Source organism: Triturus cristatus, chromosome 10, assembly GCF_964204655.1.
Source record: "Triturus cristatus chromosome 10, aTriCri1.1, whole genome shotgun sequence".
Taxonomy (NCBI): Eukaryota; Metazoa; Chordata; class Amphibia; order Caudata; family Salamandridae; genus Triturus; species Triturus cristatus.
In genome coordinates, this window is record NC_140593.1 from 1,178,513,928 (window position 1) to 1,178,528,028 (window position 14,101).

The window sequence follows — 14,101 nt, forward strand, 5'->3', positions numbered from 1 at the left end:
GGTCTATTTGGGCAAGTATACCAGAGGTCGACAATACAGGGAGAGGGAGAGACCGGATAGGATGCTGGCTTAGTTGCTGAAGCGATATAACCAACATAGTCACAGATTACAACTTGCTAGTGAGAACAGCGGGATGGTTATGACTAGTGAAACGATTGTGGGGGAATTGTGTCTTAATATGAATGCCTGTATATTTCCTGCATGTCATAGTTCCCTGAACTGGGATGGCATGGATGAGCAAAATCACTATGGATATAAGCCCAGATCTTTGTAGTGGAGTGTTTGACATTCTGCAAAGTGGGACGGGGAAGCCCAGGTGTGGGTCCCATTCTCACCATGCCACTGGAGTCAAGCTAGCCTGGCTGATGAGGGGTGATGCTCCGAAACCTGTCCCAGGATGCTTGTTTCCAGTCCAGGGAGGACCTGACCTGGCAGTTCGGGCTGGACTGGTCCCACGGGGAACAGAATCAAGACTGATTTGCATATGGCTGTGTCAGAACTGGAATGGCACGGGAAGCAAAAAACAATGGATTTAGGTCCAGATCTCTGTACTGGGTGAATGTTTGACATTGTGCAGCATTCTGTCCATCAATTGTTCTTTTTGAATTTGTCACCCTGAGTGGGACTGTTATGCCCGTACGTGGGTCCCGTGCTCTCCATGCCACTGAAGTCAAGCAAGCCTGGCTGATGAAGGGTGATGTCCCGAAACCGGTCCCAGGATGCTTCACAGGGTGAAGACTGATTTACATATAGCTGGTTTTGAACTGGAATGGCATGGAGAGCAAAACAACGATGGATTTAGGCCCCGATCTCTGTGCTTGGGTGAATCTTTGACATTGTGCAGCATTCTATCCATCAGTTGTTCTTTTTGCATTTGTCGGTGTACCCTGAGCACATTGAGGGCTAATTAAATGATGTAGCACTAGTTTGGCTAGATATATTTCATATGTTGTTCTTAAATGAGTCCATCACAGCACAGGAGGTTACTGAAGCGATTTAAAGTTTGGGGGAGGCAACGCCCCTGGGTCTGATAGGTTGCTAGCTGAATTGTACAAGGAAGGTACATGAGGAGGCATACAGAATAGGAAAGCTACCAGCCATGACGTGCGCAGCTAGTATTACAGTTTTGCCAAAACAGGGCAAAGATTTGAGCAGGTGTTATTCAAACATACCCCTGTTAGTGTTAAATGTGAACAATGGTATATTACTCAAGACACTGGGAAATTGCCTCTCCCTATCGATGGAAGAACTGATGTCCCTTAAAAAGTCTGATTTCATGCCCCACACATTGACTGTAATCAATCCTCAAGTAGTGATCTCGATTTTCCATCAACTGATCCTGAAATGGTGGCCGCTGTGGCCCTGCTGGACGCAGAGAAAGTGTTCAACTTTTTGAAGTGGTCTTTTCTGGAAGCTTCATTGGTGTGATGTGGTATCTCTGGTTACTACTTAAAACTGCTGATGCTTCCTCATACACATTCTGTGGCTAGGGTCAAGGCCAATGGTCTAACATCTGATGTGTTTTTGATTTCCAGGGGTACTAGTCAAGGCTGCCTACTTTCACCTTTGCTTTACGTCTTGGTCAAAGACCTGCTGTTCTGGAATCTGCGGGAATGCCACATGCACAGAGGTTTTTATTACTGTGCAGGTGGGTTGCTGCATTTGATGCTTGCACATGGTATCTTGTTGCTTGTTAGTGACCCTGGCAGGACCTAACCCCTCTGTTCAGAAACTAGAGTTGAAATTTCCAGACCACTGGGTTGAGGACTTGGTTTGGTTTCTTGGGATGATACTTCACAGGGAGCCTGAGGAGTTGATCTGGTTGAATCCTGGCCTTGGTATCAAACAACTCAAGCAGCAGGTAGACTCCTGGATTAAACTTCAGCTGTCTTTTCTGGGTTGTATAGAGATAGTGAAGATGATTATACTGGCTAAGTTTCTTTATCTTTTTATGAATTCTCCAATCCCTCCACATGAACCATTCTTTCACATATTCAAGGCACAACTCACCAGACTGCTACGGCGGGGAGGAAACCTAAGATAATCTGGGGTAAACTGATCCTGCCATTTAAGAGGCGGGAGTTGAGGTCCTGGATCTCTAACTGCTACCCCCCACCTCTAGTCCTAAGTATATATGGGACCCTCTCAAGGCATACCTTGCAAGAGAAAAAGGAGCGAATGCTGGGTCGCAAGAGGGGAATACCTCTCCTGGTTCAGGAGAATCAGATGGGCAGATAATTAATATGTAAATGATGTAGGATATAAAAAGACGTGCAGAGACTTGGAAGCATTAATGGTCAGATATCCCTCATATTGTTACTGTACTTTCAAAGCTGTCTGAAAAGCGAGGTAATGATGTAATAATGTGGCTCCATTCGCATTTTGATACATGCTGTACTCAATGTATATGCTGATTTTTATATTTTGCCTGAGTAATTTACCAAAAATGTATTAAATAAGTGCTTTTTTAGTTAAAATACTTTTGGAGCATATTTTTATGTTGTTATCATTGAGCTACAAGGCCCATCTAACTATTGTCTGACACGGACTATGTAAATGTAGTAGTGTCAATGTAGGCCTTCCCAAATCTGGGATTGACAGACTTCCATGACTCCAAACCACTGCTGCCAGGCGTCTGATGGGACATACCCTGTGTTGGCTCAGGCTGCCTGTTGCTACGGGGTTCACCTAATTTGAAAGAAAGGGGACAAAAGGTAATATTTAGTAATATTCCCCATTATTCTTCCTTCAGCTCATTGAGATAGTCTGACCCCATGAATTGGTGATCCCTAAGAACAAATGTCTGTGCGTATGAGTCCAAACACTTAGATTATGGAATAACTTGATTTTTCAGCTGAAAGAATTATTGGAAAATTTGACATGTTAAAAGAGCACATAGGGTATCCTTTTTCCATGTACCCCAAAGCAGTTGCGTTGCAATCATTTTGGTAGCTAAGCAGCACCAAATCATTTCGTAGTTGAAAGTTGGAAAGCATCATAATAGAATAACATAACATAACAAGGCATATCATAGCATACAGTGAGATAACTTTATGTACTCTAACATGACATATCATGCAGTAAAATAATATATACATTTGCAAGCTTTGCTAGAATAGTGCAGCTATGAAGACTCAGGGGATGTAGAAATAGGTGAGTCACACAAGGATTAGAATCAGATTTGATCCATTGAATTCTCAAATGAGAGGAAGTAACAGATCTTTGATTAGCATTGAGAACAATGTCCCCTATCCTGTGACCCCTAGTACAGATTGAATGCTCCTGTATGGAATAAACTTCCTGGACAGTCACAGCTCCCTACATCCTGATACCCACAGATATAAACCCAAGCTGACATTTCTAAACAATGCAGTATACTTTGGGTTTCTTTAATCGATTTGTAGGACTAAACAGCAGACATTTCAGATAGAAAAAACTGCACTACATTTGTGTGCCGCAAAATGTATGAAGCCACATCAGTACGGCACAACAAACACGTTTGCATTTTGACATCAATACATACTGGTGTGTGATGTTGCATAGTTCACATTCTGCTTGACATCCTCCTGGACCGTACCACCTTTTGGAGAGCTCTTTTTATGTCCTTGTTCCTGAGGCTGTAGATAAAAGGATTTGCCATTGGAATAAAGATAGAATAAACTACACTTACAACTCGATCATATTCCAGAGAAGAATTGGTTGATGGTCTGAAGTACATGAAGACGATACTGCCGTAAAATAATGCCACCAGAGTGAAGTGTGATGAACATGTGGAGAAAGTTTTGCTTCTCCCATTCGTTGACCTGATCTTAAGGATGGCAGAGATAATTCCAACATAAGATGCTACAATGAACAGAAAAGGGCAAAGCAGCATGATTCCTCCCTCTATAAATATAACCAACTCATTAATGGAGGTACTGGAACAAGAGAGTTTAAGTAAGGGAGGTACATCACAGAAGAAGTGGTGAATCTGGTTGGATCCACAGAAAGACAGTTGTGAAGTCATTAGTGTGTGCAGTAATGCATGTCCAGCGGTGATCACCCATGAAGAAGCTACAAGCTGCACACAGACTCTCTTGTTTACCTTTGTGGTGTAGTGCAAAGGGTGGCAAATGGCCACATACCGGTCATAAGCCATTGAAGCCAGGAGGAAAAACTCCATATTTTCAATATGAAGAAAGAAATACAATTGTGTAATGCAGGCTGAGAAGGATATACTTTTTTGGTCAGACAAAAGATTGGCCAGGAGTTTTGGAACAGTGATGGTCAGAACACAGATGTCAACAAATGAGAAATGGCTGAGAAAAAAATACACAGGGCTATCCAATTCGTGATTTATCTGTATCAGGGTTATTATAGTCACATCTGCGAGCAACGTTATAATGTATGTAAACAAAAACACTCCAAAAAGTATTTTCTGATGCGCTGGATGGTCAGAGAGGCCCAAGAGAATGAACTCTGTAGTGTGATTTCTATTCTTCATCTCTTTTATTGATTTATCCTGTGGAAAAAACATGACATCATGTCAGAAATTGGAGCATATCTGCCTAGGACTAAGCTGTATCATATGTGAACACACTTTGTATTGACCAAGAACCACCTGCACCCTTTCATTTAACAAACCAATGCCTAATGCGGATGACCCCCCCCCCCCCAATAACATGCAGCTTGCAACTGGAGCAATAGAGATTATGTTTAACTGAAGGGCAGTAATGAGTCTGTACATGGTGTTGGGCCCCAAATCCTTCTTGTTATTTATATTTGCTAACCAGGGCTTCAGAAAAATCATGATCTGTCTCCCTCCAAGGTGGACCCAAGGACCGTGTCACAGAAATAAACACTTGCAGATTGAACCTGACACCTGTCAGTCAGTCCGTCAAAATACTTTTGTTCCGCAATATAGTCATGTAAAGACAGACACATCAATAATAAATAACAATAAAAACACATCAAAAAGATATGCAGTACAGTGTGCAAAAATGCCACATTGTACCTGCCACCCATTCATGAAAGCATACCTAAATCATGTAAATTCAATGGTGGACATTTTCTTCTACCAGAATTTATCTTATGAATTTTGTTAAATGAACACGTTCCTATGTTTATTGTCGCAGCCTCATCCAGCAACCTTGATTTGTCCAAGAATGAGCAAACCTCAGAGTGCAGGGTGGTCCTTCACCAGCACCCACTGATGAGAGTCAATGCTCAGGTTTTTAAAATTTAGTTTACTAATATATTCTGGCATTTAATACAGTTATTTATAATGTTTTAAGTTCAATAGTAATGTTTTTACTTACATATTTGTTTCAATATGTTTTTGTTATTCTATATTTGGTTTGGTCTTTTTTCAGGCTCTGCATTACTTTGAGGGTGGGGTGAGTAGCATTGTATTCAAAATGTTACATTTAAAGTAATTTAAGTATGTTATTTTATTTATTACATTTGAAATATGTTCATATTGGTTCTAAGATTGGAGTTTGTTTAATTTGGGTTATATAATAAGAGATGTCATGTTATGTTATGTTACGCTATTTTATGTGATGTTATATGTGGTATTTTTGTTAACCAACTTTTATTCATTTTAACGGTCGTGCAAAAGTCCATACACAGCTTATTCGCCTACAACCATAACGGCCGGCAGCGAGTGACTACTCATTGTCAGGAGCAAAGGCACATAAAAGAGCACAAGTAACATCACCTATAGCCCAGAATCCGGCCCCCACAAAGACATTTACTCACAGAGGCTCCCGCCTTAGCGGCGTCGAGCCCTCAGTAAACCTCCCGCCCAGCAACCCTGCATAAACAGTTCATAGAGGGCAGGAACTCATGGCTAATAGCATATCACAATCGTCACGGGCCAGCCAGGCAGGTAGCGTTAGGGCAAGACTGCAATGGCGCCCCATTCGTGCAATGCAACAGTCATAACTTATTATAGCGAATATCGCCTAGAAGAGGCGCTGTATAAGTCCAGTAACTTTCATCAATGATGTACAGGGCATTATGCAAGTCGGCGTCCGGCAGGACTTCCACTGCAAGAGCAACTAGGGATTGAACACTCCACCCCCAATATCCAGCAGCCATGCCAGGGCCGAGATACCGCCCCAGTCCCTGCATCAAAGATTGCCAATGCGGCAACCAATCAACCAGGGGGACAGAACAAGGGAAAAGGGAGGGGGTGGGAACCAGCGCAAAGGGCAACAATCGTGGCGGGGAGGAAGGGGTGTGCGCTCCATTGTCATCTTCAGGTGGGGGACCTACGGGATTTAGTCCGCTAACAGCAAGGTCTCCTCCCTTCCAGGCACACTTTCACTAGGGACTTATGTTATACACCCCCCGCGGGTTTCCAGAACCCCCCCGGGTCCGTGGGATCTAGCACGTCATCAAAGAGCTTCAGGGCTCGAAGCCGTGGCGGCTGCAGACGAGCATGTTCTAGCCGCCCCAGGTAGTCAACCAAAGGCTTCCAGAGCTTCTTATATTTGGCGTCTCGGAGCTGCAGACGCGCCGTGAGAGACTCCATCGCCACCACATGCCACAGACGAGTAAACCACACGTTTACGGAGGGCGACTCTGGCTTCTTCCAGTAAAGGGCTACTGTTTGTTTTGCAGCGCCCAGCATGTGGAGGCTAAGGTGCCGATTGCGGCCAGTCATGGCTCTCAGGGTTGCTGGTCTAATGCCCAGAAGGACCACCAGCGGATCCTCCGGAAGGGGGAACCCGAGTACCTTTTTTACATGGCTGAGGACCTCTTTCCAAAAGATTTTCAAAAGCGGGCATGTCCACCAAATATGTATGAAGTCTCCCTGTGCCTGGGTGCATCGCCAGCACAGGGGGGATGAATTGGGAAACATTTTGTGAAGTCTGGCGGGGGTGTAGTACCATTGGGTCATTACTTTGTAAGCCGATTCCTGTTGGGGAATGCTACGCAGGATTTTAGGGATGTCGCCCCAGAGCCGGGCCCATTGGGCAGGGGTAACGCCTGAGCCAGTAGAGGGTTGCCATCTCGTTTGGTATGGGTGGGGGTCCAGCCGGCGCGAGCGCTGCAGCACCTTGTATATGCGAGATATTAGCCCCTTGTAGTTGCCGAAGTCGCGCGCTAGCTGTTCAAACTGCGTGTAGGGTCGCGTGGCCGCCGGCGTCAGGGACGAGCCCTGTATCCAGTGACGCAGTTGTATATACTGGTATTTGTCACCGTCCAGGAGCCCGAACTCCTGCTTGCACTGAGCAAAGGTTTTGAGAGAGTCACCGAGAAATAGGTCCCGTATCGTCCTGCATCCCGACTCCGTCCAGTTCGCGAAGTGGGGTGGTCGACATGCCGGCAGGAATTGCGGATTTCGCGCAATCGGGGTGTGCGGGGATGGAAAGGTGGTCAGGCCCCTACTCACCGCCACTTTATCCCAGATCTCCAGGACCGTTTTGGTAGGGACGGCCATGTAGGCGCTGCGATGTCGGGCCGCTCGGGGAAGCCAGGCATGGTCCCACAGCGGGCGACAGGTGACTGCCCTATCCATGTGGAACCACACCTTCTCACTCTCCCACGCCCCCCACTCCAGGACACAGCGGAGATGCGACGCCCAGTAGTATTCGAGAAGGTTAGGGCAGGCCAGGCCACACCTATCCCGGGGGAGGCTCAAGTTTCTATTCGAAAACCGCGGCTTTTTCCCCCCCCAAACAAATGCGTTGAGCTCGCGTTGGAGCCCCTGTATTTGATGCTCCGGAATCGGAGTTGGCAGTGTTTGAAAGAGATAGAGGACCTTTGGCAATATCGACATCTTCACTGTGTTGAGTCGGCCCAGCCAAGAGAGCGGCAAGGCCCTCCACGTCCGTAGATCAGCTAGGACAGAGATTTTGTATTCCTGCCAGTTGGCCTGCGTCCAAGTGGCCAGGTCTGGAGTCAAGTTAAGACCCAGGTATCGCACTGACGCGTCCGCCCACTGGTATGGGGCCGAAGCTCGGATCGCCGGAAGCTCTCCGGCCGGGATCGAAATATTGAGGGCCCAGGACTTGGCATGGTTAATTTTGAGCCCAGAGGCGCGTTCGTAGGTTGGGAGTAGCGAGTGCACCGTCGGCAGTGAGCGTAGGGGCTCGGAAAGGGTGAGAAGGAGATCGTCTGCAAAGAGAGCGATCTTGTGCTGCACTCCGCGAAGAGGTATACCGCAGATATCAGGGGACCGCCGAATCATAATGGCCAGGGGCTCCACCACCAGGGCGAACAGCAGGGGCGACAGAGGACAGCCCTGCCGGGTGCCTCTACAGATGGGGAAGGGTTGCGTGAGCTGGCCGTTGACTCGTACCCTGGCAACCGGCGAAATATACGGGGCCATAATGCGCGCCACCATCTTAGGGCCCAGGCCCACTTTCCGCAGCACTGCTCGAAGAAAAGTCCAGTCCACCCGGTCGAACGCTTTTTCCGCGTCAAGCGACAACAGGCAGGCCGGGATCCTCCAGTGTTTAGCCTTCCCCACGATATGCGCAATACGCCGTACATTATCCGCGCCCTGGCGTTGATGGATGAACCCCACCTGGTCGGGCTCAATGAGATTAGGTAGGTGAGGGCTAAGTCGCTTAGCCAGGATTTTGGTGTAAAGTTTTAAATCGGTGTTCAGCAGGGCGATGGGCCGGTAAGAGGAGCACAGCGTATGGTCCTTCCCGGGTTTCGGGATGAGGGTTATGTCGGCCACTGCCATGTCTGCCGAGGGCCCTACAGACTCCTCAAAGGAATTAAAGAGGCGCAAAAGGTACGGCTGCAATTGTGGCAAAAAGGCGCGGAAGAACGACACCGGGAGCCCGTCCGGGCCGGGCGCTTTGCCAAGCGGGAGGTCGCGCAGGGCGCCAGCCAGCTCTGCCGGAGTAATAGAGTCCTCCAGAAGCCCGGACTGATGCTCACTCAACGGGTCCCAGTGGCAAGAGTCTAAGGCCTCCGCAATCAGCTCCGCCGCAGGGGGGTCGCCAGTATAGAGGGCTGCATAGTAGTCATGAAACGTTTGGAGCTTCGCCGGTTCCGCAACGGCCCAGGACCCGTCCGCCTTCTGTAGTTTCGCGACATGCGCCGTAGCTGCCCGCGTCCGCAAACGTCGCGCCAGAACAGTGCCCACCTTGTCGCCCCCCGCATAGTAGCGCTGTTTGAGTGCAAGCAGAGCGCGCTCAGCCTTGTTGACCCTGTGCGCGCGGAGCTGCCCCCGAAGGACGGCCAAGCGGCACTTGTGCGTCGCCAGCGGGCGCTCCTTGTCCATCTGCTCGAGCACCTGTAGCTCCCTCGTAAGTTTTGTCTCGTAAAGCTGGGCCTCTCGCGCTCGAGCGACCGCCAAGGCTGTGAGAGTGCCCCGTATAGTGGCTTTGAAGGCGTCCCAGAGAAGGGGGAGAGGGGTCCCCGGCAAGTCATTGTCTTCGAAATATGCCAGGATGGCTGTCTGGATTTCCTCTCTATCTACTGGGTCACGAAGGACGTGATCCGGGAATCGCCAGCGGCGCGGCCGTAGTGGGTGGGGAGGACCCTCCCGTAGGAGCAGCTCAACATGGGCGTGATCTGAGACCGAGATGGTGGAATGGGACACCGAGACGGAGTCCTTGAGCAATGAGTGCGATACGAGGAGGAGGTCAATGCGGGAGTAAGTGCGGTGGACATGGGAGTAAAAGGTGTAGTCTCGGAGCCCCGGGGAGTGATACCTCCAGACATTTACTAAGTTTAAGGCGGTTAGGGAGCGTTTCACCGCCGCAGACATGGCTCCCACCCCGTGGAAAGCGCCCCCACAGCAATCGAGCTCCGCGTCCCACACCCAATTGAAGTCCCCTCCGACTATGAGGTCAGTGGTCACTGGCTCAAGGTGTTCCCTGATTATCCTACGCAAGAAGAGATCCTGACCCTGATTGGGGGCATACAAATTACACAGTGTCAGAGCGCGGGCGCCCCGCCGGACCCCCACCCGCAGAAACCGCCCCTCAGTATCCCTATGTACTTTGGCGTCCCCCCGGGATATCCCCGCCCTGCACAGGATCGCCACTCCCGCCGTCTTCGAGGGAGCCGAGGACCAGAACTGAAGGGGGAAGCGCGGGTGCGCCATCCGGCCCACATCCGACTTGAGGAGGTGTGTCTCTTGGAGGAGGATGATATCGGGATTCTGTAGGAGCAGGTAGCGCCAGATTAGGCGTCGTTTGTTGGGAGAGTTGAGCCCTTTCACATTGAGAGAGAGAATCTTCCAGGGAGAGGTGGTATTCATTGTCGTAAAATCCCTAGTAGGGCACCTCCCGCATGAACATCCCACCCATACACATGTCCCCCCCGCCAAGGGGAATGGATGAAAGGGGGTACTGAGGGAAACAAATAAAAACAAGTACAACCATGGAAACCTGTCGTCGGCCAACAGGGCCGGAAGAGCCTATTCCAGTCAAGAGAGTAGCCAGGCACCACGGCACAGGCTGTCTCGGAGATGACACTCTCCCAGAAATAGGAGGCGGGGTGCGCCATCGCTGAACTGCTAAGCTATGGCGTCGTGAGTCCGTGCTGGGCCGCCGCCCAAGCCGGGGGGGCAGCGCCCCGTAGAAGAGACGGCGGTGCGCCTCCGAGTGAGGCGTCCAAGGCGTCGAGTAATGGGGGGGAAATGCAGCCCACAGCCGGCCGCACCTCCAGTCGTCTCAGTTGTCTCAGTTGTAAAGCTGCAGTCTGGTGGGATGATCCGCAATGGTAGTGGTCATTTAAGGGCAGAGGCCTGTGAGCCCAGCAGCGAGGAGGAGCCCTCCAGGGATTTTATATGTTCAATAATGTCCTGCTTGTCCCGGGAGGCCCTGCTGCCCTCCGGCGACGATGGGTGTCGAGGGCGTCGCACTGTGGACCACTGTGGCTTCACCGGGACTCTAAGTTTGGGGGGGCGCCGCGAGGGGCTGGCCGGTGGTGAATCGGAAATCTGCAGTAATTGAGCCGCCTCCCGGTATGAGCGCAGCACCCGCCGTTTGGACTCCCACTGAAACATGAGGGCGAAGGGGTGGGCCCATTGGTAGCGGATGTTGAGCTCCCTCAATTTGTCCGTGATGGGTTTGAAGTCCCGACGTCGCCGGAGAGTGGTGGAGGCCAAGTCTTGAAACAATTGGATGGGCTTTCCCCCGCAGAGGATTTCGGACTTGCCTCTGGCCGCCTTTAGAATGGCTTCCTTTTCAACAAAGAAATGAACCCGTGTCAAGATATCAGGGATGAGACCCGGCCTCCCCATCGGCCCTGAAACCCTATGGGCGCGGTCCAAGGTGGGCGGCGCAGTATCTTCATCCCCACGAATGTCATGAGTAAGTCCGCCACGAAGGACATAATATCTGCCCCTTCTGCCCCAGGCGGCACCCCCCGGATGCGTATGTTGTTCCGGCGCCCCCTATTTTCCAAATTCTCCTGTTTGATCTGGAGCTCAACATGTTGCTCTTCCAAGGTCGCCAATCTTTGCCATAGGTGCTCTTGGTCTTCTGTACGCGCATCCAGGGTCTTTTCTAAGTCATCCACTCGGCCTCCCAACTCCCCCACGTCCTTCCGAAGGTCCTTTACGCATGCCTGGACTTCTGTGCGGAGGGACCCAATTTCTGACTTAAGTTCCTGCATGAACGCCGTCATGAAGGATTACGTGACGGGGGCCGCCGAGACACCTACCCCCGATGGCTCCGCGCTCTGCGATGCTGTGTTAGGCTTGTTCCACAAGTCCTTGACAGAGGCGTCCTTGGGGGTCGCCGGCGGCTCTTTCCCTGGCTTCGTGCGGGTCATGATGTGGCCGCACCTGGGATCGGCCTCTCAGTGTATGGGAGTAGCAGCCCCCAGCAGCTCAAAGCCCCGCAGTCGTATGGCGGACGCCCAGCTCCGACCTTCCAGTCTCGGAAACACAGGGGCGCAAGGATGAGCGCAGACGACAGGGTCGCGGTGCAGGGCGCCGCAGTGTAGAAGGTTCTCCAGGCACAGCACCACGAAGCGATGCGGCCGCTAAACTGCACCCCTCCACGAGATCCACCGCCAACTCCAGGTTCAAGCTCTCACGCCGTCCAGGACCCCGGCGAGGGCCGCGATGCAACCCCAGAGGCGACTCCCAGCGTGAGGAATGGCCGTCGCGCCGGCAACGCGCGCCACCAGCAGGCTCCCAGGCCAAGGCGCGGCAACGGCCCTCACCCAGCCCAGCGCTAGTCCACCACCTCTAGGTCCGGGGGTGCAAGCAGAAGGACACAGGCATCAGGTCGCTGGGGCCAGTCGCCCCCCGAGTGCGTTTCTCTCACAATCGCCTTCCCCGTCCAGTCGCCGTGCGGGTCAGGCCTCTCCCACGTGGTTAATCAAGGTGGCAGCCAGCTCCTCTCAGCCCCCGGCACCGCCCGCGCCCGCCAGGCCACAGCCACACGCACACTCCGCGTCGTTCGCCGCCACCTTCGGGCCCCCGCCTCCGATCCGGTCCCCAGCGGTCACACAGCTCGTCCGGGAGGTCCCGGCCTACCAGCTCTGGGCGTTGCAGGCGTCGTCCGCTGCACTGCTCGTGGCCTCCCGGTGGCTCTCCGCCTCCGCACTCCGCAGGTGGCCGGCGCCCCCAGGCACAGTCTCTTCACCAGCCAGCGGTACGGTGCTCCGGTCCAGGCCCAGCCGGGCCAAACCAGGGTCCCCGGACACCCGCAGCAGGGCCAGCAGCGCCGCCACGCGACAGTAGCTCCACGCGTGCAGCGGGGTGTAGTGTATGCCGCCGGATGCTCCCAAGGCAGCCTCAGCAGTCCGCTCCCAGTCCGAGGCCTCAGTGTGGCCTACCTCCTCTGTGGCACTACCAGGCAGGCAGCCGAAGCTACGGGCCAGGGCCAGCCGCGGACCACAAGATGGCGGCCGCGACCGTCCCCACCCACAAAGCCCGATCTTACCCGTCGTCGGCCCCGCACGTCGCGGCTCTGCCGCTGCTCCGCCACCCGTCCGCGTTGCTTCTCCGGCGACAATCTTCCCGGGTCAGCCAGGCACAGTCCCACCGCAGCGCGGCGGGTCAGGGCATCAAAGATGGCGGTCGCACTCTCTCCCGCCGGTATCTCGTCTCAGGTGTCGCGTCGACTCGCCACAGCTCGAGCCCGGGGTCTCCAAGGCGCCCAGTAGCTGCCCGCTCCCAGTGGCCAGCCGGTCCCCCCCAGCTAGGTCGTCTCCGCAGCCACTGCCCTGCTTTAAAGCCTGTTTTCCTCGGCGGCGGCCCGGAGCCTCAGCGATGTGCGACTCACATCGTCCGCGGCGAGACCACGCCCCCCTATGTGGTATTTTTAAATTGCATCAGTCAACCAAGGGTATTTTTGATGCACCAGATGATAGGAGTAGCAAGTGGGAAAGTGCCCAGCATAAAAGCTGTCTGCTCAAACGTCTGCTTAAATGCCATGACTTTAATGCTTTCCTGAAGGGAGCCAATTCAGTGATAGAGCAAATTTGTATAGGAACAGCATTCTACTCCTTAAGGACAAGTACAGAAAAACCTCATCCTCCCGCCCTAGCTTTATTGAATCTAGGGAACACCAAAAGGTCTGTGAAGCAGAACAAAGAATCCTTTAGGAGACTATATTACAAATAGATATTTCAGGAACTTTAAGCCAGTGCCTTAAGGGACTTAAAGACTATACAGCAGACTTTGAATGTAATATGCTGTTTGATTGGCAGCCAGTGAAGGCTCTTCAAATGGGGGTAATGTGTGTACTTCGAGATAATCTGAAGATCGGTCTGGCCACCGCATTCTGAATCAACTGTAATCTCCTGAGTTCACTGTAAGGTAGAACAAGATATATGCTGTTGGCATAGCCTAATCTAGTACCATAATATACTTAATTACATTTATAGTTAGGAAAGATTAAATCTTCCTAAGTGTTCTTAACAAAGACACACATTTAAAAGTCACTTCACTAATAGGCCGCCTAAAAGATAAATTTTGGCCAGCGCAGACCGCACTACATTTTACCATGTTTGGAGACAGGAAACATTCACATAAGGAGGCCAGAAGACCATAGCAAACAGTTTTTGCCTAGCATCAACATTTCATTTTTTTCTGCATTTAAGGTGGTGTGAGAAACCACAATCTGTTTGCAATGCTCCCACTTTCTACACCCATTTTGACTACTAGATGCTGGTTTTCTGAATCTGA

At 51.4% G+C, this 14,101-nt stretch overlaps 1 protein-coding gene across 3 annotated transcripts in view; it reads right to left on the bottom strand.

The window, feature by feature from the left end:
* Positions 1 to 1,265: 1,265 nt before the first annotated feature.
* The window catches only part of LOC146796949 (olfactory receptor 1468-like), a 112,169-nt gene continuing 99,333 nt past the window's right edge, over positions 1,266 to 14,101 (bottom strand). For 2 of the 3 annotated variants that reach the window (XM_085629582.1, XM_085629580.1), the window contains exon 2: positions 3,029 to 4,501. In XM_085629582.1, coding sequence (XP_085485708.1) covers positions 3,545 to 4,483 — 939 coding nt within the window. In that variant the 5' untranslated portion in view covers positions 4,484 to 4,501 and the 3' untranslated portion in view covers positions 3,029 to 3,544. Of the gene's footprint in view, positions 2,689 to 3,028; positions 4,502 to 14,101 lie in introns of those variants that run through there. The other variant, XM_085629581.1, reaches the window with a different exon arrangement.